The sequence below is a fragment of the Chanos chanos genome, chromosome 8 (genome assembly GCF_902362185.1).
Source record: "Chanos chanos chromosome 8, fChaCha1.1, whole genome shotgun sequence".
Lineage (NCBI taxonomy): Eukaryota > Metazoa > Chordata > Actinopteri > Gonorynchiformes > Chanidae > Chanos > Chanos chanos.
In genome coordinates, this window is record NC_044502.1 from 31924995 (window position 1) to 31946639 (window position 21645).

At 40.7% G+C, this 21645-nt stretch overlaps 2 protein-coding genes across 3 annotated transcripts; both read left to right on the top strand.

Moving 5' to 3' along the window:
* The first annotated feature begins 974 nt into the window (after window positions 1–974).
* On the top strand, window positions 975–5229 carry fibpb (fibroblast growth factor (acidic) intracellular binding protein b). Of its 2 annotated transcripts, none has more exons than XM_030782079.1 (10): window positions 975–1059; window positions 1183–1381; window positions 1683–1809; window positions 2121–2221; window positions 2780–2938; window positions 4024–4128; window positions 4213–4276; window positions 4378–4464; window positions 4786–4883; window positions 5160–5229. In XM_030782079.1, the coding sequence occupies exons 1-10, from the start codon at window positions 975–977 to the stop codon at window positions 5227–5229; spliced, it is 1095 nt and encodes a 364-aa protein (XP_030637939.1). The 2 variants fall into 2 exon arrangements, with proteins under 2 accessions (XP_030637939.1, XP_030637941.1); XM_030782081.1 differs by having other exon boundaries at window positions 2780–2913; window positions 4020–4128.
* A 3387-nt stretch (window positions 5230–8616) lies between these two features.
* On the top strand, window positions 8617–13361 carry efemp2b (EGF containing fibulin extracellular matrix protein 2b). The gene is made up of 10 exons (XM_030782078.1): window positions 8617–8712; window positions 8996–9044; window positions 9415–9627; window positions 10635–10757; window positions 10843–10959; window positions 11255–11374; window positions 11667–11786; window positions 12000–12123; window positions 12300–12495; window positions 13200–13361. The coding sequence occupies exons 1-10, from the start codon at window positions 8617–8619 to the stop codon at window positions 13359–13361; spliced, it is 1320 nt and encodes a 439-aa protein (XP_030637938.1).
* Window positions 13362–21645: the final 8284 nt, after the last annotated feature.

Sequence of the window (21645 nt, forward strand, 5' to 3'; positions counted from 1 at the left end):
TGTCTGAAACCCTCTTTTAAATCATAACGAATCACACCCCGTAACTCCGAAGTTTTCCTAACACGACTTTTATTTTGACAGTTTGCCCATCCGTGTGTACATGTGTTAAAAGTCTTTACTCGTTTTGACCACTTAGGTGTGCCCTAATCGTCCTCTTCGAAGGTACCACGGACCTGTTTATTACCTACACAACCACCGACGTTTTAAAACATAGCTGTCAACCGAACAGGAGTTCGAGGAGTTCAAGTTGCAAAATATATTAGTCGTGTTACTTTAACTTGCTTCCAGATTAGCAATAACTTTAAGAAAGTCCATTGAAGTGTCGCCTCTTAACTGATACCTGAAACAACGTTTCTCATCCGATGCGGGATCCTCAATCCGTGTGACGCCTACACAGATGTCGTTGAGACTTCGAGGCCGTACACGTCACCTTCTGCAATATTTTGATATCAGCTAACTGCAGTTTTATATCTGACACTGCCGCTCGCTCTGTAGCGGGCCTCAGAAATAGAACGGTAAGTTAAGACTTTTCGAGTTGAGGAGATTAGCTGCCAGCTCTTGTACCTTAATGGGCTTTAATGTGCAATTACAATAATGTGATGATCATTTGTGTCCCTCTTGCACTCCTGCCATTAATAGCAACCGTCATGTTTCGAGTGCCTTGAATAACATAATAAACACAACAATTTTTGATTCTAGCGTGAAAAGTTACTGGTTACAGTGGAAAATTAGTGTAAACATGCTACTGTAAATTTACGTAAAGACATAATTATTTAATTTTACTTTTGAGAACGCATTTTCGTTCAGAAATTATAACATACGAAGTGTTTGTAGCATATGGCTGAGTACTCAGTAACTTCCTTGATAACTTTGTCTGTAATCACACAATAACTTTACTGATTCTGAGAGAACAGGCGGTCAACTGGCTGCTCTTATTTAGAGTTCAGAGCCACATCTTTCTGTCTTTTTAGAAAATGTCTATGGAACTAGACGTGTTTGTGGGGAACACGACCATCATGGACGAAGAGGTGTATCAGCTATGGCTGGATGGTTACACAGGTTTGTTCTTTTTCTGTTTGTTTGTTTGTCTGTGTGCTCAGAATTCACCACAGTGTTGTTTGATAGAACTGTGTTAGTTGACATGTAAGTAGAAGTTAACCCAAGCAACTTTCCTTCCTATAGTGTCTGATGCCGTGAAGATTCGGATGGAGGGCGGTGTGCTGTCAGAGTGTGAGGCCACTTCAGAAGTTTTGCTCAGCGACACCATGGACCAGTTCAGAACCTTCCAAATGTGTGAACGACTCCTGCAAAGCCCAACAAAGTTAGCCAATCAACTTCTGTTTCAGATTCCTCCCCAGCGTCAAGCTATGCTTATCGAGAGGTCAGTGACTGTGTCTGAAACAACTCATTTCTCCTTCATGTTTGTAATAATATTGGCCCTCTGTTTTATGTTTAATGCTCCAGGACTGCCTCGTTGTCTCTATCAGTTCAGGTTCAGTAGATACACCAAAATGTGTTTACGACAGACTTCCTACATATAATTTAGAAATATATACATTTTTTAATAATTTTTTTTTCAAGAAATTGGGTAAAAAATGTCATGCTTTTGTGCTTGGATACACTGTTAGTGTGTTTCCATGTGAAAGACATCTGTCTATGTCATGTCTTATTTTGTCCTATAGGTACTATGAGTTTGACAGTGTGTTTGCCAGAGAGGTTTTGGGGAAGAAGCTGTCTAAAGGGACCAAGAAGGATTTGGATGACATCAGCTCAAAGACTGGGATTGCACTGAAGAGCTGTAGACGACAGGTGGGACAGACACTGACACCTGTCACCTCAGCAGGCTGCAGCCCTGTCAAATGGTTTTGATCTGACGGTGGCTGAAAAAGTCCTAATCAAAATGCCAGCTGTAACCTTACAGCGTGGATGCCTGAAAACTATAGAATTCTCCTGTGTCAGTCCATATAAGTATTTAGTATTTTCATGAATCAAATATGCACCATTGCTCTTTTGGGTCCTTCTCAAAGGTTGAGGAAGAACAGTCGTGAATCAATGGACAGAACTTTGTCTGATTGTTTTGTTGTTGTTGTTGTTGTTGTTGACACACTGTTTGTTTACAGTTTGACAATTTCAAGCGTGTCTTTAAAGTGGTGGAGGAGCTCCGAGGCCCCCTGGTGGAGAACATACAGCATCATTTCCTGTTGTCAGATGCCTTGGCCAGGTTTGGCTTCTCTGTGACATAATCCAATCCAACTGTCCTTGTTCACATTACAAGATTATTTAAAATAAGTAAAGTGAAAATGAATCCAGCTTGTTAATGTCATTCATAACTGTTATGTGAAATGGAAAACGTAACACTGCCATGAAATTATATTGTCTTGTTTGACATCATATGTAATGAAATGATGTTGTCTTGTTTGACATCATATGGAATGAAATGATGTTGTCTTATTTGACATCATATGGAATGAAAGTATGTTGTCTTATTTGACATCATATGGAATGAAATGATGATGTCTTGTTTGACATATGGAATGAAATGATATTTTGTTGTTTGACATCATAAGGAATGAAAAGATGTTGTGTTGTTTGACATCATATGGAATGAAATGATGTCGTCTTGCTTGACATCATATGGAATGTAATTATGTTGTCTTATTTGACATCATATGGAATAAAATGATGTTGTGTTGTTTGACATCATATGGAATGAAATGATGTTGTGTTGTTTGACATAATATGGAATGCTGTGTCTCTCTTTCTGTGTCTTTCACCTCAGGGACTACGCTGCCATTGTGTTCTTTGCTAACAGTCGTTTTGAGACGGGAAAGAGGAAGTTGCAGTATTTGTCCTTTCAGGACTTTGCCTTCTGTGCAGGGCAACTCATCAGCTACTGGACAGTAGGAGCAGTTGGTGAGACAACATTGTGGAAGTCCATGTGCCCGTTTGTTGGCACCTAGCAAATTCGGTCTTACCTCATATTCATCTTTTCGCATGGAACTCCAGATGGCCAAATGTTGAATCGTATATGTTGAATAGTGAGAATACAGAGAAACAGATTATGTACACAGTTAAAAACACAGACTTGTCCCCTAGAACAGAAACAAAATTGGAATATTTAAAAGGTAGAAGCATGTGCTGTATTTTTATGTAGGGGCATCAGATTTTTTAAAAAAAGAATCGCGTTAATGACATGATTTACTGTGATTTTTCAGAATTAATCACATTTAATAATATCAAACTTGTAAAACGTATCCCCGGGATTCCTTTTTTTCCACTCATTGCCTGAGGTGCACTCTGAAAGAGTGTGCTATGTTGACATCTTTTGAAACGACACTGTCCTTTTAGGAAGGTGTCTTTCTACCCTGCTGTGTCAGCACAAGCTGATTGACTGCATGACTGACCAGATATCCCTATCTGACAGACAAAAGTCCAGATAAAAGAGATGAGTGGCCTTATCTTGCCGGTCTTTCCAGTTAATTCTCAAGGAAAAAGGGACAAACCGAAAAAAAAAAAAAAAAAAAATCCTGCAAAATATAGATCCCCACCTTCAAGTGAAGTTGTCCCTTTGAGGCCTGTGAGTACAGGTGTCAGTGGGATTGAATGGGCTGTTTTTCCCTTAGGCGGACCAACTCATTTTCACACCAGTCACAAACAGAACTCATTTCAGCCATCTTCCCCCTCCTGCTACACCACAGAGACACACACAAAAATATTTCATCATGATTTTCACAGTATAAGACGCAAGCAGGTAAATAGGATTAAGTAAAAAAAAACAACAAAACAAATGAGTGTTCACGGTAATGTAACAAGGTTGTAAATGTGTTAATTTTGATCCCCGTAATTTTAACATAATAAAAGATTTCTTTATTAACCCAGAAATTACAACAGTTGAGCAGTTAAGTATTGACTGACAGTAAACATTGAATGACAGCAGTGCATGAGAACAGAAATGCTAAGGCTCTAAGCTTATGCTAAACGTTTTCTTCTCTGTTTGTTTTTCATATTTCTCCTCTCAGATAGCATGATGGAGGATATGGATGTGGAACTGGAGAAAGAGTTCCTGCATGACTTAAAGGACCTTAAAGTTTTGATAAACGACAAAGATATGCTTGATCAACACAAAAGGTAGGAAACGATTACTTGACCAAAAGCCTTATGTGTGGTTTACAGTTATACTGTATGTTGACAGTATGTCTCTTTGTGTCATAGTCTGGTATGTGGACAGCTTAAGGGAAAAATAAAAGTCTTCAACGAGATGGAGGCCAACTTTAAGGTTTGGTTATCAGTTTCTGCACGTTTATTATTTATTTATTGTATTTTCTGTTTACCCATTATGTTTTTTTTTTCTTTTGTTTTTGCTTGTGTCTCTTTCAGAATCTCTCCAGAGCACTGGTTAACATTGCTTCCAAACTCACACACACCAAAGACGTCCGTGACTTATTCATAGACCTCGTGGAAAAAGTGAATGTCTGAGTTGGTTTACAGACAGATTGTACATGTAGAGAATCTGTTATCAGTAGGGTCATGAAATATTTTGTTCTAAGTGTCATTCTCCCAGATCCTCTGTACTTTTTGCCACAATACTAATGATAGTCCTGTTTAAGCTGAGTACCATCAAGTGCTAGTTAGTAGCACATTAGTAACAACTTACTGGGAGTTTGACTCAGACTCCTGAGCACCTCTGTCACTTATATGAATCGACTGGCTTAAGGGTGGGACAGTGATAGAAGAGCTTGTCTCGGTTGAAGAAAGTGTCATTTAAAACTCTTTGCTGTCTCTCAGTTTATTGAGCCGTGTCGCTCAGAGAGATGGACAGTCGGAGACCTTCGACTTTTTCTCACTCACTACATCAGCTGTGCTCACACCCTTGACACGTTTAGGTGAGTGCATGTGACATAGAGACAGACTGAATCCAATGAGTCAGATACTATGATACACACGTGTTTTCAGAATGTGTCCTTGAATCATCTCACATTTGTGTAGCTCCAAACCAATAAAGTGATTTGACTTATAATGCACAGTAAAATGTTAACAATGCTTTATTGATGAATTTCCTGTGTTCCTTTGAGAAGGACTTTAGAAGATGCCAGCGTAATTCACTATAAAACGTGAGTGTTAACCTAATTTTCTCTTTGTCTTTTTTTTCCTTCTTGAAGACATCAAATAATCTGGGACAGATACATGAGCGTCATCAAGAGCTGCATCCTGAAAATGTACCACGATTAAAGCTGTTCTCTGGATACCAATAGTCATCTACACCAGCTCTCTCTCTCTCTCTCTCTCTCTCTCTCTCTCTCTCCCTCCCCACTATCAGTATTCATACTACAGATCGGCCCTACGGCTCCTTTCTCTCTACCGTAAATCTCTTTAGCTACCTCAGGCCTCTCCTTTCTCTCCCTGTCTCTACCTTCCCCTTTTTTCACCTTTTCTAAGAAAAGATTGTTTTTAAACAAGTGCTTTATGCTCTGTACTGTGTATCAGGGCAGGTTTTCATGCTCAGATTAAGCCTGCTTTTGACTGAAAATTACCATCAAACACTTCTTAAGACGCAATTTAGTCTGTAGCTACATCTAATCTATGTCTAGAGAACAGCCTACTAATGGCTTGAATAAAGGTATTAGTTAAAACAAGCTTGCGAAATTGTTACTCTTTCCTTGTAGGGTGTATGGTGTAATTGTTTACTGATTTGGTTGAAAAGTTAAAACACTCTTCTCACAGCACATATATACAGCACAGCACATATCTCTTGTCTCTATGTTTACTGGAGTATGTGCGCGCACGTGTGTGTGTTTGTGTGTGTGTGTATGTGAGATATTGTGTCAGAGGGGGTTGGTTTGCAGTACGAGGCTACAGTTGGTTTGGTGATTTGTGTTTGACTGATAGGGGCTTGTCCAGGCTGGGGTTTTTTACTACCCCATAAAAACCCTGAACTGTGACAGCTGTCACCCCTACACAGCCCCTCCAAATGATCATGGAAAATTCCATTGTATTTACCAGAAAAGAAATGCCGGAGACATCTTTTTTTTCTGTTTGCTTGAGCCAGAATAATCAGTGGAACTCTGTAATTTTAGATCTGCAGTTTTTTTTCCTTGAATACCATGTAGTTAAGGTGCTCAGTTCCTCTAACAAAATATGAAACTTTGCAGTGGGTTTTAGTATCCGTGTGAGTTTCAACAGTAGGTGCAGTAAAGGCTGATTTTCTTTTTTTGTGTTAATTTTTTTTCCTTCCTTGCTATTCTGTTTCTGCATTCCACAGGTCCTCTCTCAGGCAGTGAAAAATCGACCCTGTTCAAACTATTGGAGATAGATAGTATGGATAAGGTTGTATACCAAACTGGGGGGGGAAAAAATGTGAGAGTATTGTTAGAGATTTTTGTAAAGAGAAAAGTAAGATTTTCACTGTGGATTTTAGGGTGTGTGTGTGTGTGTGTAACAGAATTTGGGCTGAGAGACCCTAGGTGTGTCTTGCTGCTGAAGGGGGGCTTGACTGGACATGTTACTCCTACACCTTGATGCTTGAGAGATGAATTTTGAATTTGGGCCAGGGATCAGGAATTTGGATCGGGGGGCGGGGGGGGGGGGGGTTGTTAAGAACGCTCACTTGAATGGAAGGAAGAGGGTTGACAGAGGTGGGGGCAAATGGGCTGGCCTCACCTCTAGGTATCTCTCTCACACACACACACACACTCACATACACATGCTCCACCACTCCTGCAGTGCTGTCGTTGGTAAGACCCTCTGTGTGGCGGGAAGACTTAGAGTGGGAGAGCAAGGGCCTGCAGGGCACTGGGACACAGAGCAAGGGAACAAACGGCGTGTGTTACAGAGGAGGACCAAAAATACCAGAGAGTGAAAAAGACAAAGTTTTTTTTTTTTTTTTTAACCTGAACAAACCCACATAGGGGGAGACTGGAAGTGCAAATGAATGCAAATGGACTAAGCAGGACTGCAAGCAGTGGATGAAACAAGAGGTGAGATTTATTACCCTTATAAAACTCGTTTTCATTAAGTCACAGTCTTTAATTTCCAAAAATATCCTTGTACTGTAGGCGAGTCAACAGTGTACACAGGAAAAGTCTAATGTGAGGTGAAATAAAAACCAACTGTGTGCTCCTTTTGCTGAATCGTTTATATCACTGCTTGCAAAGTACTAACCATATTAGGTAATCAGCTACCAGCAACTGAAATGTGTCTCTATGCACACAGATTTATAAACTTACATATAATAATGGCTATGAGTAGAATATAGTTTTCTTCCAAATCTTTGTTTAGAAGTAAAACACACAAAATCATTTAGAGAGGGTAAAACGTTGTGTGGAAAGCTGACAGAGGCTTAACACACACATGCAGACAAGCGGAAAAGCAGAGGTGGAATCGAACTAAAATCCAACAACTTAATCATGGACCTTCTCACTGCTACAGTCTACTCTACAAGATCAATAAAATGATGATAACAAAAGCATTAAGCAAGGAGTGTTGTTTTTCCCATGAAAAAGTAAGCTCAATAACCTTTGCTTAGCCAATGTTAAAAAGCAAACGCATGTTTGATAGTGATGCTTCTTGTCTCTTTTATCCTGGTATTTAAGATTAGATGTAGTGACCAAGTAAGCAGATACTTAAGCAATATTGAACTAATGCGGTGTGGTGAAAAGGAGCGTGAATAGTGCTGTAAGGAGCGGGGCGAATGAAGAAAAACAGAGAACGGGCGAGACTAGCCATGTAATTCCAGAACAAACATTAGAACTGCTGGCAAACTCTGAGTCAAAATGCCATTCTCCTGCTTTATATGACCTGGTTTAATACATTACCTTTTTTTTCTTTTGCTCGTGATGCAAAATACTGTATCACTCACTGCCAAAAAAGAGTCAAGAAGTTAAATAATTATGCCAGCTAAACCTCAAAGCCATCCACAACACAGATGTGGGTAAAGACTAAAAAGGAGCATGCAAAATTGCCGTTTTAATAAACTTTCTCAGTAGGATATAGACCAGCACATTTTTATATGTCTGGGCAAGGTAATCTTTAAAGGAATGCGGAGGTCTGAACATTCCCTTGATAAAGGCACAGATTTCTCAAACAGGCCTTTTGTTATTCTGTCTCTGTTATTCCAAATCTATATTTGGAAATCCATCAGCAGGACTGTCATTACCCCAAAAAGGGAATTATTTCCGGTTATATAGACACCAGAGTTTCAACATAAATGAATCAGTGAGTCAGTGTAAAGACCATGCTCTTTAAACTATATAATGTCTTAAATGTTTCAAATATTTGAAACGCAAATGTTTTGTGCTGCTTTGTAGAGTTATCCTATATAATGTTACAAATGCTACTTGCTACTTTTAACATCACTGCATCTTTTTTTTTTCTATCTTTCTTCTCTTGCAGATTAACTGATGTGACAGAATTGAGTTGCCAGACCCCTTGTCACTGTACTTCCACTCCAGTCTGTCTGTTTAACTGGCTTTGATTGATTAGGACAGTGTGTGTGTGTGTGTGTGTGTGTGTCTGTGCTCACACATGTGTATGTGTGTGTAAGAATAACTGACTTGCTCTGTAGAGTCTGTTTTTAGGACAGCACATCTGTTCATGTGTGTCTATTATACCTGTGCAAGTATGAGGGGAATGTGTGTGTTGTTGTACCTTTGTGTCTTTCTGTTTGTCGCTCCTGGTGCCATCGCTCAGTCTCCTGCAGAGAGTGAGACCTACACAGTAAGGACTAGTTACATTTCCTCATGTACACTTCTCTTTCCATCCCATTTATAAGCTGTCTTAGTGCTAACTATTGTGTAAACTCTATTTCTGTGTTTGCATACAATGAATAACATTACTTGACTCTGAAATGAGCCGGATTCAAACTCCTGGCACCCCCACGGCCTGAAAAGTAGCCCTTTTAATGAAACTATTAGTCACAACCAAATTAAGTCAAAGCGCTAATGAGATGGGAAACTATGAGTGTGTATTCATCGGTTTGAAACTCTTTTTCTCTGTCCAGGAATGCACAGATGGCTATGAGTGGGATGTGCAAACTCAACACTGTAGAGGTGGGTGGATGGTCATGTGCCCCTGGGGAGAGAGAGAAAGGGAGCGAGAAAGAAACAATCTGCCCATCTGCATTTCCCTGTCCCATTCTGTCCTTAACACGGGCCCTGTCACTCTATTCCCACATTACTTCTCTTCTCCAACATTTACATTTACACTGAAATTTAATCATGCGCCAGATGCTTTTGCCCAAAGCGACTTACAAAAGAGCGTAGCAAATAGGCTTAAAATAGCACTTTCCTGTATACAAAACTACTGCCAAGAACTGCTGTATAACATGTTCTCACATGATGTTTTGGATGATTGTCTGAAAATCCCTCTCTTTCTTTTTCCCCTCTCTCTCTCTCTCTCTCTCTCTCTCTCCCTCTCAAGACATAAACGAGTGTGAGACCATTACAGATGCGTGTCAGGGGGAGATGAAATGCTTTAATCACTACGGAGGTTACCTGTGTCTCCCACGCTCTGCCTCTGTCATAACTGCCCCTGAACCATCCAGTCAAACAGAGACCAGTCTGTCTGCTGGGACTAATGAGGTTTTCAACCCCTGCCCTGTGGGCTATGAGGTTCAGGGTGACAACTGTGTGGGTAAGTGTTGTCAATGGGGGATTTAAGTTGATGAATTTTTGGTATAGAGAATTGTGATTAGTTTTGGTTAAGGGGGCATTGTATTGTGTGTAGTGTTGGGTAGTGTTGGGTTGTGCTGGGTAGTGTTGGATATGGAGTATTGTGTTGGGTAGTGTTGGTTATTGGGAACTGTGTTGGGTACAGGGTATTGTACTGAGGAGTACTGGAAATGGGGCATTGTGTTGGTTTATAGAATATAGTGTTGAGTAGTACTGGGTATGGGGCACTGTGTTGGGTATGGAGTATTGTTTTGAGTAGTGTTGGATATGGGGTATTGGGTAGTGCATTGCATTTGGAGCACCGTGTTGTACTTGGTATTGTTAAGTAGTGAGTAGTCTGGGCTATGGGACACGGTGTTGGGTATTAAGTATTGTGTTGGGTAGTTTTGGCTATGGGACACTGTGTTGGGTACTGGTATTGTTAAGCAGTGAGTAGTTTGGGCTATGGTACACTGTGCTGGGTGTGAGGTATTGTGTTGGGTTGTTTTAACTATGGGACACTGTGTTGGGTATGAGATATTGTGTTGGGCAGTTCTGGCTATGGGACACTGTGTTGGGTATGAGATATTTTGTTGGGTTGTTTTAACTATGGGACACTGTGTTTGGTATGAGATATTTTGTTGGGTTGTTTTAACTATGGGACACTGTGTTGGGTATGAGATATTGTGTTGGGTTGTTTTAACTATGGGACACTGTGTTGGGTATGAGGTATTGTGTTGGATGGTGAGTATTGGGAGTATGCCATTATGAATGGAAATGAAGTATTGTGAGTTGGTGTTAGCTATAGATATGGATGTTGTGGTAATATGCAACATTATGATAATTCCATATTGCCCTGATGTCGGTCTCCTGAAAAGCCGCTTTATCATTGCCCAAATTTCTATCATTTCATCAAACATTGTCAGGGAGTATTAGCACTGACATTAAATAAGCACAGCTGACAGTGTGAATGGTTTTGTTTCCACACAGATGTGGACGAGTGTGAACTGGGCCTGCATGACTGCCTGCCCAGCCAACAGTGCATCAACACAGCAGGCACCTACACCTGCCAGTGCCCAGATGGGTACAGCAAGATTGGATTAGAGTGTGTTGGTGAGACATATTTCTCTGTTCAAACGGAAACCCTTTCTTTTTTCATAGTCTCTGTGTTCATTCCCTCTTGGCTCTTCTGTGGCAGACATTGATGAGTGCAGGTACAGATACTGCCAGCATCGCTGTGTGAACGTGCCTGGGTCTTTTTCTTGTGAGTGTGAACCTGGTTTTCAGCTGGCAGGGAATAACCGATCTTGTATTGGTGAGTCTTTGAAACGTTGAACCCACATACACTAAAACTCACTCCTAAACTGTGCCCCCCTCAAGCATACCCACAAACTACCAACCAAACCAAACACGAGAATGCATACCAGTCAGTAAGAGCTGATGCTAAGCAGCAGCCATTAAAACCCTTTGCAAGACCAAACTGGTCTTAGCAACATTACTGTGAATGGAACAGCTGTAAATCTGTGGTTTTCCTCAGTGGCTGTATAGTAACTGGTTGAGAGCTGTTGAATTCCCACCTATCCATTCCTCTCTTCCTTTATCTTCCTCAGATGTGAATGAGTGTGAGATGGGCGCCCCCTGTCAGCAGAGGTGTTATAACACGTATGGGACCTTCCTTTGTCGCTGCGAGCAGGGTTACGATCTTGACCCTGATGGCTATTCATGCAATGGTTAGCATGCACTAGATATAAACCATCTAGGATCTGGATATTTTACAACTCAAATTACCTGTCATTAAATCAGTAGTTACAGTTGTATCATGGTTCATGGTTTTGTCTGTCTGTCTGTGTCATTCTTTTTGTTCGTTCTCTGTCTTTCTGAATCTCTCTCTTTCTTGTTCCCTTATATATTTTGATCTCTCTCTCTCTCTCCCTCTCTCTCTCCCTCTCTCTTTCCCTCACTCTCTCTCTCTCTCTCTCTCTCTCTCTCTCTCTCTCTCTCCCTTGCATCCTGTTCCTCCAGACATTGATGAATGCAGCTATTCCAGCTTCCTATGCCAATATCAGTGTCTGAATGAGCCTGGCAAGTTCTCGTGTGTGTGTCCTGAGGGTTACCAGTTATTAGGAAGCCGCCTCTGTCAGGGTAAACATCACCATTACAACTACACATTCTTTTATCAGTTCACCTCAATTTAATTCAATTCAGTTCAGTTTCACTAGTATTACAACAGTGTCTACACTTGCTGCGCAAAAATGGAAACAAGAAAGTGTAGAATCATACTAATTTAAATGAATAAATCATTTATCAAGATTAAAAGCCAAGTCTTTCAACTTCTTTGGGTGTGTGTGTGTGTAGATGTGAATGAGTGTGAGACAGGTTCTCATCAGTGTGGAGAAGGACAGAGCTGTGTGAACATCCATGGGGGTTATCGCTGTGTGGACAATCGCTGCCAAAGTCCTTATGTCCAGGTGTCTGAAAAGTGAGTAGTACACACACACACACACACACACACACACGTGCACGCACACACACGCGCGCGCACACACACACGAGCACACACACGTACTCTGAGAGGAAGACAAACCAATGCCAACTGTCAGTTCATGTTCATGTTGTAATTTTTCTCTTTCGTTCTGTCTGTCTGTCTCTCCCTAGTCGCTGTGTGTGCCCTGTGGTGGATCCAGAATGTCGGGACCTGCCTTTTTCCATAGTGCAACGTTACATGAGCATCACGTCGGAGCGCACTGTGCCCTCAGACATCTTCCAGATCCAGGCCACCAGCATCTACCCTGGAGCCTACAACACCTTCCGCATCCGCTCAGGAGACACCGGTGGAGACTTCTACATACGAGTGAGTGGACACATGGCTAACAGAACACCACTGTCGGGCACTTTCATAATGCTGTGGATTATGTGCATACAGTACAGTAGTGTGGTGTGCATGAAGAATGTGAATGGGATTGGCCACACAAATGTGTGTAGAATCGTTCTGAAATGTTGCACACACACCCATACACAGAGACAATCACCCACACACACACACACACACACACACACACACACACACACACACACACACACACACACACACACAGAGCAAATAACTACCTGATAATCTAGGGTAAGTGCTCACTGACACCATCACACCATCTGGTTCTTCTCAACTGAAAAAATTATACCGTATAGCGTATCAGTGAAAATGATGAGAAAGTGAATGTGTGTCTGCCTCAGTGTCTAGGTAACCGACTGAATTTTTCCAGTCTTGGTAATATATTATCTCTTTCTCTGTCTTGCAATTTTGTGAATTTGGAGGTCTTTCACGGAAAAAAGAAAACTATTCATGAATGCTTCCAGAATGTAAAAAAACCCCCACACACACACACACACAAGAATATTAAACAATAAAAAGACTAAAATTGCATAGACAGAACAAGGATGGGCCCCTGACGTACTGAAATAATGAATAAAATCAGTGATACTTTCTAAAGAGAGAATCTGTCAGATGATGATTGTGTCAAAGGTCAGTCATTCATGTTTGAATGTGTCTTTTAACAGCAAATCAATAACATCAGTGCTATGCTGGTACTTGCCCGTGCTGTGACTGGACCCAGAGAATATGTACTGGACCTGGAGATGGTGTCTGTCAACCCTCTGATGAGTTACCAGAGCACCTCTGCCCTGCGTCTAACCATCTACGTGGGGGCACACGCCTTCTGAGGAATGAGTGAGGGAGGAACAGAGATGGGGGGGGGGGGGGGGGGGGTGAATGAAAAGAGAGCTGTGAAAGACAGGGACAAACTGTGCCCAGACTCATCCTCTCAACTCCTCAGTGACTGGTCTGGTGAAAGAATCTGGCAATTTGTCCCTTTGGCTGGGCGAAAAGTTGTCATCTTCTCCATGTGATTTCAATCAGTCACTTTCCTGTCGGTGAGTGGGTTCAATCTAGAGAGTGTAAAGAAAGAAAAAAAGAAAAACGTATTTGTACAGTCATTTTTCTTTCATTTTTTTCTCAGCACAGATGTACACACAGGAACAGAAATATACTTACACAGACACACACACACACACACAGACACACACACAAGGCCCCAGTTCTCACTTTACTTAGTGACAATATCGAGGCAAATTAAGGAATAGAAACTTTTATCGCAGTATACTGACTAATGGAACGTTTACACCATATTTAATGCCCATGTTGCAATGGCAAATGAAGATAGAATAGATTAAGCTAACATTCCAAAGCATTAAACACATATGCCACTACAGCCCTGTACATGCACATAAATATCAACTACCCCCTGTCCTCACAAGAATAACCAATTTATTTTTCAATGTTAAATCCAAACCTTATTTTTCACTACCGAGAACGAGATGAGATGATCCTAAAGGTTAAGAACCCATCCGTGTCATTGTTTTTTCCTCTTTCTTCTTCTCTTCTATATACGTCCTACCCCCCCCTCCCCCCTCCCCCTTTATCTTTCTCTACCTCTTCAGATAAATATAGCATATGTGTTCCACCCCTTCCACCTAGGTTTTCCATTCTTCTTCTTCTTTTTTTTTCTATTTTAAGGTCCAATCGTTTGAGCGTGCTGATAAAGTGAAGACAAAATGGTCAATAAAAAAGATCAGACATGACAACGTATGATTCATGGAACTCTTTTTAATGTCTCTGTAAACACTCAAGTGCTCTGTTTTTACATTAGTTATATTCTGGGTTTATAAATCAGCTGCTTGCTATGCTCCGGTGTATCCACATGGGGGTAGTGTTATATCAGAACAGGGAGAAACTGCAGTTGCATTGATCAATCTCTCTTGTTACACTGGCTTATAGAACGTTACACGTTAATAGAGACAATTTGTGATTATGTATGTACACCCAAACTGGGGCACAAATTTGAGTTCACTACCAGTCGGCTGTGTGTGTGTATGTGTGTGTGTGTGTATGTGCGCACATGTATTTGTGTGTGTGTGTGCGTATGTGTATGTGTGTGTGTGTGTGTGTGAGAGAGTGTGTGTGTATGTGTGTGTGTGTGTGTGTGTGTGTGTGCATGCATTTGTGTGTTTGTGTGTGTGTCTGCATGCGTGTGTGTGTGTGTGTGTGTGTGTGTGTGTGTGTGTGTGTTTTGGAGGTAGGCGTAGATATAGCACACAGAGGGTTTCACTGCGTGACACCTCCAGCAGAATATGAGATCATTGCTTGGGAAGGGCAGGCACATGGGGCTATTGAACAGGACCAAAACAGCACATGGGTGTAGGTGTGATATAGGTCAGGGGCTAGAGCAGCTATTGGCCAGTTATTAACAGGTATCCTACTTTAGCACAAGAAGGTTAGAAGACTTTCAAATGCTGAATAAACATGAAAACTTCACACTGTCTGGAGAAGACTAAACATGGCAAACTATCTATATCTTGCAGGTCACATATAAACTGCTCTTTCAGAAGTAACAATGAGTCTCTTTTATTTGGTGATATCTTACATTAGTCCAGATGTATTTAATATAAATAGGCAAAATGTGCTAGTACAAGGACCAACTTTAAATTAAAATAAGGGTAAATGATTGTTTTTGCTCAGGCCTTACATAGAGAATTGGTTGCTGGAGTCACTTTCACTAAAGTTATGAATGCTGCAACTCAGGGAGTATCTAGTATCTAACAGGCCAGTGTGTCACTCTCGGTCTATTTTTCTACCTGCCATTAAAGAAAAACAAAAAGTCACATGATAGACAGACACAAACAATGAAAATATCTCTTTAAACTCTAAAAATACATACAAAATACATTAAGTGTGATTATTTTTATCAGGTGGATGCTAATCTTGGCTCTGGGTTTTGTTTCTGTGGGCAGTGATTGGGTAAAGTGTTGTTGGGCTCTGTAAGAGAGCCATTTCCTACCCACCGCCCCCAGTTCCACGTCATAATTGAGCCATTATCAAATGTACAGCAATACAACAGACATTTATGAATGACTGAATCCCACATTGCTACATTTTAGATGTGAAGACACTGGAGATAATAAAGAGAGGATGTCATGTCAAAGTCTAAATGAATAGGATTGTCTTGAAGGTATCCTCGACAGAAAAATGTCTTGTAAAACATGCATTTTTTCCCCCCATTTTCAAAATGATTCCTCTTCTGAAACCTCATTTATCTTCCTCTTCAGCCCCTATCAGTTCCTTGCTCTGAGAGAGAATGTACACAGGAGGAAAATCTGAGTTAATTGAAATGGAAGTTAGAGACCTGGTATTTGAGAATGATGTTAAGAAAGGCCAGAGACAATGGCCCCTTCTTTTGGCATATGTGCATGCGTACACTGCATGTGGACACAAACAAAGATAGTTTGTAATGTAACATCATCCAGCCACCTCTATGTATTGCTGGTGGGTGGAGGAAGTTATATAAACACAAAAGCTATTAGAAGTTATATAAACACACGTTTGTTGGAGATATGCAATTTTAAAGTGTTCACAAGTGCGTCTCTCATCGTTTCACTTCACTTCTGATAGTCCTGAAGACGAGCCTTGTGTCCTCTGACTCCCATAAAAAAAAGGATAAACATTGTTTCAGTGTTTTTAAAGTATGTCCATGTTGGGTCTTTTGAAAAGAGCCTTGATTCTCTCGTGCCTCTCACAATGCGTGAATTTTCGTTACTAAGCTACGGCAGCGCTGTTGCCATGGGCGCACGGATAAAGAAATATTAGAGCGGTAGCATCACGTAACAACTGACTACACTGAAATGAACTGGACTGAACTGAAGCACACAGAGAGATGATGCTGGGAAGAATGGTTAAAAAAAGTGTAAGATCAAACTTAAAAATCAAACTTCTCTGTTACTAACACGTGAACAAGCTACTTTATTTGCAAAGTGCCTGCAAATATTTAAGGTGTTTACACTGATGTGCCATAAGAATGTTAGACATTTGGATCCAAGGCTTCATTATACCAAACAACTCAGATACTTGTCAAATTAACATCATCAAAAAGCCCATATTACATCTGTGAGCACTGAATTCACCAATGCATATATTTACTATAACTTTTATCAAAACTGTGTCAGAAGACGCCTGTGGAGCAACTTCAGGGCTGAGTCTTAATGAAGCCTCTGCTTATGTCTCTGCTCATCTCTGCTATGTCAATATCATCTCAAAGTGGCCATCTAAAGAAGCACTCAAATTATAAAAAAAACCCTCTCTTTGTTGTAGGACAAGGGATAAGGATCATTTGACGAGTGAATACTGACCTACTAGCCTGCACTAGAGTGATTACACTCAAAACCCACCATACATGAAGGCCACTACATCTAGTAAAAGCAAGGGCTATATATACCGGAGGGTTATGTTTAAATGTAACATATTATAGGTGTAAGTGTTACAGCCACATCCTTCTGGAGTAAGAAACTTGTGATTAAGAGATCTGGACCTTGGTCACAACAAACTATTAATAAACCTTAAAAAGTATTGCAACAACTGAAGTGTAACTGGAAAACTTACCTGCAGTTGTCATAGATTTAACATTACGGATAAGAACAGTTCTTGTCAGGTGAGCAGTGAAAGCAACAGAACAACATGCCTGCACTTGCCGCAGACTGATAAGAGGCCTACATGTGTAATGCAGGGAGCAAAGAGCAGACAGATTGATAGAAATGTCACAATGAGGTGGGTTTACTTTACCACAGAACCTGCACTTGGGCAGGTGAAAGTGATTATATTCAGATGATCTTGTTGTGAGTGCACCTGAGCAGCCTTGTGGTAAATTGTCTCATCTAACAGTTATTTTTAGGAAATTTTACGATAGAAACTGTCCCTTGTGTCCCGAAGCATGTGTGCCTATGCCCGAAGCTCATGTTGAGTCACAAAACATCAAGTTCCCAGGGCACAGACAGTGTGTTAGGAACATTACTCATTAACTGTGAATCAAAGTGTGGTTTCAGTTCGCTACATGGAGAGGCTCCACCGCCCCCCCCCCACCCCCCCACCCCCTCAATACAGAGATTTAGGCAGATGGTCACACCACCCACGTAATAAACAGAAAAATTCCTGCAGGAGCTGCGAGGTTAGAGTGACAGCAACCTCCTTCTGCGCAGTGGGCTCTTCCCATGGGCCAAGTCTACCGTAAAACTTTTAACGTACAGCAATACCATATGTCTTCAGCTCTGGTATTTATAACTTCTGTACTCAGCTTCTTGCCTCTACATCCATTTTTTTCATTTGGAATGCATGTTTTCCTTCCATCTATTGGTTTACAACTCTTCTTTAGGTGTAAGAGGTTAGACATTCCTCATTACTGCCAACCACTCCAGTATTAAACAAAACACAAATCTTGCATTAGTATTACTGACATCTCAGAAGCAGAGAGGCAAAACAGGTAAAAAGGTTTTTTCTTTTAAAAGGTAAATAAAGTTCAGCATTCAAACATCATGTTCCAAGTGTCTAATGTCTTGGACAAAATTATGTTATTAATGAGTCTGACTTCTTTACCTTGATGTAGCTGAGCAGAAAAACAGTTGGCTTCAACAATCAAAACAGTTTTTGTCATGAAGGAGAGTGTTAAGAACACACTGTGTCCTCAGCAAACATTCAATGACAATGATAGTGATAGGGGATGGACTGGTAACTGAATGTGTGTTGGTAATGGTTTTGGACATAGCTGACCGAGACAAATTTCAGGGGGACAAATTTCACATAAGTTTGAAATGTTCCCGTGAATCAGATCATTTCAAAGTTCCAGGATATTATGACTGTAATATCTACAATGAATCAATCAGCATCAAGAGGTCCTTGATTCTATTTTAGCCTGGCTGTACTAATGCCTGATTGTGTGCTTCATGAACTCTTAGTAGGATCTTATATGATTAAGGATAAACGAATTGAATTGAAATTTAGTTCTCTAATAACTCAACCGCTTCATATACTACAAACTAATTCAGGTTAACTATCACTGTCACACTGACAAATCCTTAGTCAGCAGACAAGGTAAAGGTTTGCTTTTGGAACTGATGTCTGCGAGTCCTTTGATTCTTTCAAGCAAAAGCAGACCAAAAAAAGACAAGAACTAAGAAAAGTGAATGACTGAACACATAAACTGAGGAGGGGTCAGAAACAGGCTTAAGACAAGAAGAGATAATTACGCGCTAATCATCTTACAGGACATGATAATAATACAAACTTTGGCCAGCCACATAGCCAAACTGCTTCCAAAAAGATGCCACAAAACCCCTTCAAAATACCCCCCTAATTCCTGCCAAATGATTGCCCAAAATTCTCATAGAGACAAACACAGACAATCTGTAACGCTGATGTCGATAATCTGGAGCGTGTTACAATGCTTCATGGGCATCATATGTAAGCAGTATTTTGCTATCTGTCTGTTAGCTGCGTTTATACATTCCCTCGATGCAGGATTCATCGCCTCCATTAAGTGCTTCTCTAATTTACCGCACTGCTGTGTTTATGTGCAATACTTTGTCATGTTTTCGGTTAAATGTCATATCGCAGTCAAGGCAGCAGCATCTTTGTATCAAAACGAGAGATGTTTCGCTTCACAACCACACACAATGATCTGTAAATGAAAGAAATACAGATAAAATGGCCATTGAGAGACAGCCATGGGTAATAGAGGGGTAATGGCACGAGAAAGTCAGCTCGATGTCTCACGGGGCCAAAACGCTGAGGCATGTGATTAGCCCCAGCAGGAGGATGCGACTACAAGTTACACCGAACCATCCAAGTCAAGCACAACAAAGAACATAACCAAGAATGGGGCGGGTGAGAAGAACATCAACTGTCTCAGATCTTGTCCTGCTAAGGCTAAAGCATTTGAGTGGGCAGAGTTGCCAAGCAACACATCATTGCCTTTCTTTCAGGAAATAGCAGCGAGAACCTTGATTCTCTTATGGTTTAAAAATAAACTTGAGCAGGGAAAAAAAAGAATGAGAAACTATAAAATCAGGCAAGTGTCCTTGATCTGCATGAACTCTTTCTCTTACCTCTCTCTCTCTCTCTCTCTCTCTCTCTAACGCACACAAACAGACTTATAAGTTATATAAGTAAACTTTTTCTACTTAAGGTTCAACTACTGTGCCACTTTTTGTATCTTCTCTGCAGTTTATGGATATGTAGCACACTGAAGGAATTTTAACAAACCCACAAATTACATTCTCAGACAATTAATGATAGTAAGAGCACCAAAAATATTTTGTTATTGTTCAAGCTCAAATAATAAAAAAAAAAGGTCTCCAGGTATAACATGAATTCCTCCAACATGATATTTGAACTTTGAACTAACTCTACGATACTTCACAGTACTCCCAGAACCTCTGAAGCTTAATGGATTGTGGATTGTTTAAACCACACATATACTGCTACTTATGAAAGTTAATAAGGGTCTTGATTTATACATACTAGTCTTCTGTGTCAGGGTCTGTCATCAGTGGTCTTTGCTTCAGTCGGATAAACTGACAGGGTATGTTGCTGTCTTCTGATGAAGAGTTTTGATTTCTAGACTTAGACCCATTACCAAGGTACTACCAGTAGATTATTTAGCATTTTTGCTTCCATAGGCTTCCTTCCCAACAATATATGAATGTAAATCAAATTTTCAGCTGTAGCCAACTAAGAATTGACACAATAAGCAAGGGTTGTGTTAAGGTCCTGTTTGTCCTTATCTATTCCCCAATTGCAGTGGCACAAACACAGACTCGGTTCTAGGTAATATACATTATGGGGTCACTTGACAATGGATTGAAATTTGATATGATAAGAGAATAAACGTCTAAAGCGACTTTTATCGCGTTGGCAGAAAAATAACTGAAGGTAGTTATTTTATGTCACGAATTTTCTGATACTGCAGAGCATGAAACCAGTGGGGATGGGGAGGGGGGTAGTCTACTTATAATCGATAAACTAATTTGTTTTCTTGCTACCTTACAATGTTTTCTCTGTTTTGTCCGTTACGCACTGTACACCAGCACTGGAGAGGCACTGGAGGTCGTGCGTGCCTCCTACCTGCCACCTAACGTGCGTGACACCCTCAGTTCCCAGTCAGAAGTGCGTGATGATGCCAGTTTAAGAGCTAAATTTTAGTGATGTTGCAACAGAGAACTGGGGTCAATTAACATTCTATATTTGGAATTAAACTAAATTGTATGCTGTAAATTGAATCGTTACACCTCAAAAAATCTTTTCTGGAACATTCTACAAATTATAGTTACCTCTTAAAGTTACTCTGTCATCTCTGAGAGGTCGACGCACCTGTTTGTAGCAAGTGCTTGAAGGTGTTGATTTTCAGGTGTTTCAAGTAGCACGGTACATTAAACCACTGCGTCCATGATCTTTACACTAAAAACGATCCATATATCGTGAAAAAGTGTATATTTCACTGATTAACAGCGCACATAGTCAGGGACCATGTCTCTTCGCCACCTTGCCTCAGCTCCCTCTCGAGCGCACTAGCGTTAACACCGCGCGACAGCAAAGATATTTAATATTTCTCCGCCCCTTACAGACTCAGTTTTGTCCAAATCTGGCACTCTGCGTTGAGGGGGTTCCCATACCAGTCTTACGTCATCACCAGAGAGCAGGGATAGAGGGTAAAACAAATCAAGGGGGAGGTAGAGAGTTATATTCAGATACATCTATACGCCTCCTCCCTCCACTCTGTGTCTTGTTGGGTATATAAAGACCCCACCTGCAGTTTTCTAGCACAGTTCAGAATCCAGGCGGAAGAAAATTGAAAGTGAGCTGACACAAATTGAGTTAATACATCACCCGGGAGAAAAAGAGGGAAGAAATCAACTCAAGGCAGACTTCGAAAACACAAACACGTTTGGCAAAGAAAAGGAACAATGCTTAATACTTAAAAACACTTTTCACTTTATCTTTATGAGAAGCGGTTTAATTTAACGCTTCCCAAATCATGAAATAGGCGAATCTATCCTCTCCCAGTCCACTGATCACTGGTGCAGTTCAGAAAACTCTGAAGGCGAGCAACAGGCTACAAGCGTAAAA

Bases quoted from the DNA above. Each gene is read 5' to 3' on its own strand.
- efemp2b (XM_030782078.1), top strand. From the start codon at position 8,617: ATGAGGGGAATGTGTGTGTTGTTGTACCTTTGTGTCTTTCTGTTTGTC. The intron at 8,713-8,995 runs GTAAGGACTAGT...TTCTCTGTCCAG, and splicing joins CAGAGAGTGAGACCTACACA to GAATGCACAGATGGCTATGA. The intron at 11,375-11,666 runs GTTAGCATGCAC...CTGTTCCTCCAG, and splicing joins TGATGGCTATTCATGCAATG to ACATTGATGAATGCAGCTAT.
- fibpb (XM_030782079.1), top strand. From the start codon at position 975: ATGTCTATGGAACTAGACGTGTTTGTGGGGAACACGACCATCATGGAC. The intron at 1,060-1,182 runs GTTTGTTCTTTT...TCCTTCCTATAG, and splicing joins ATGGCTGGATGGTTACACAG to TGTCTGATGCCGTGAAGATT. The intron at 4,277-4,377 runs GTTTGGTTATCA...TGTCTCTTTCAG, and splicing joins AGATGGAGGCCAACTTTAAG to AATCTCTCCAGAGCACTGGT.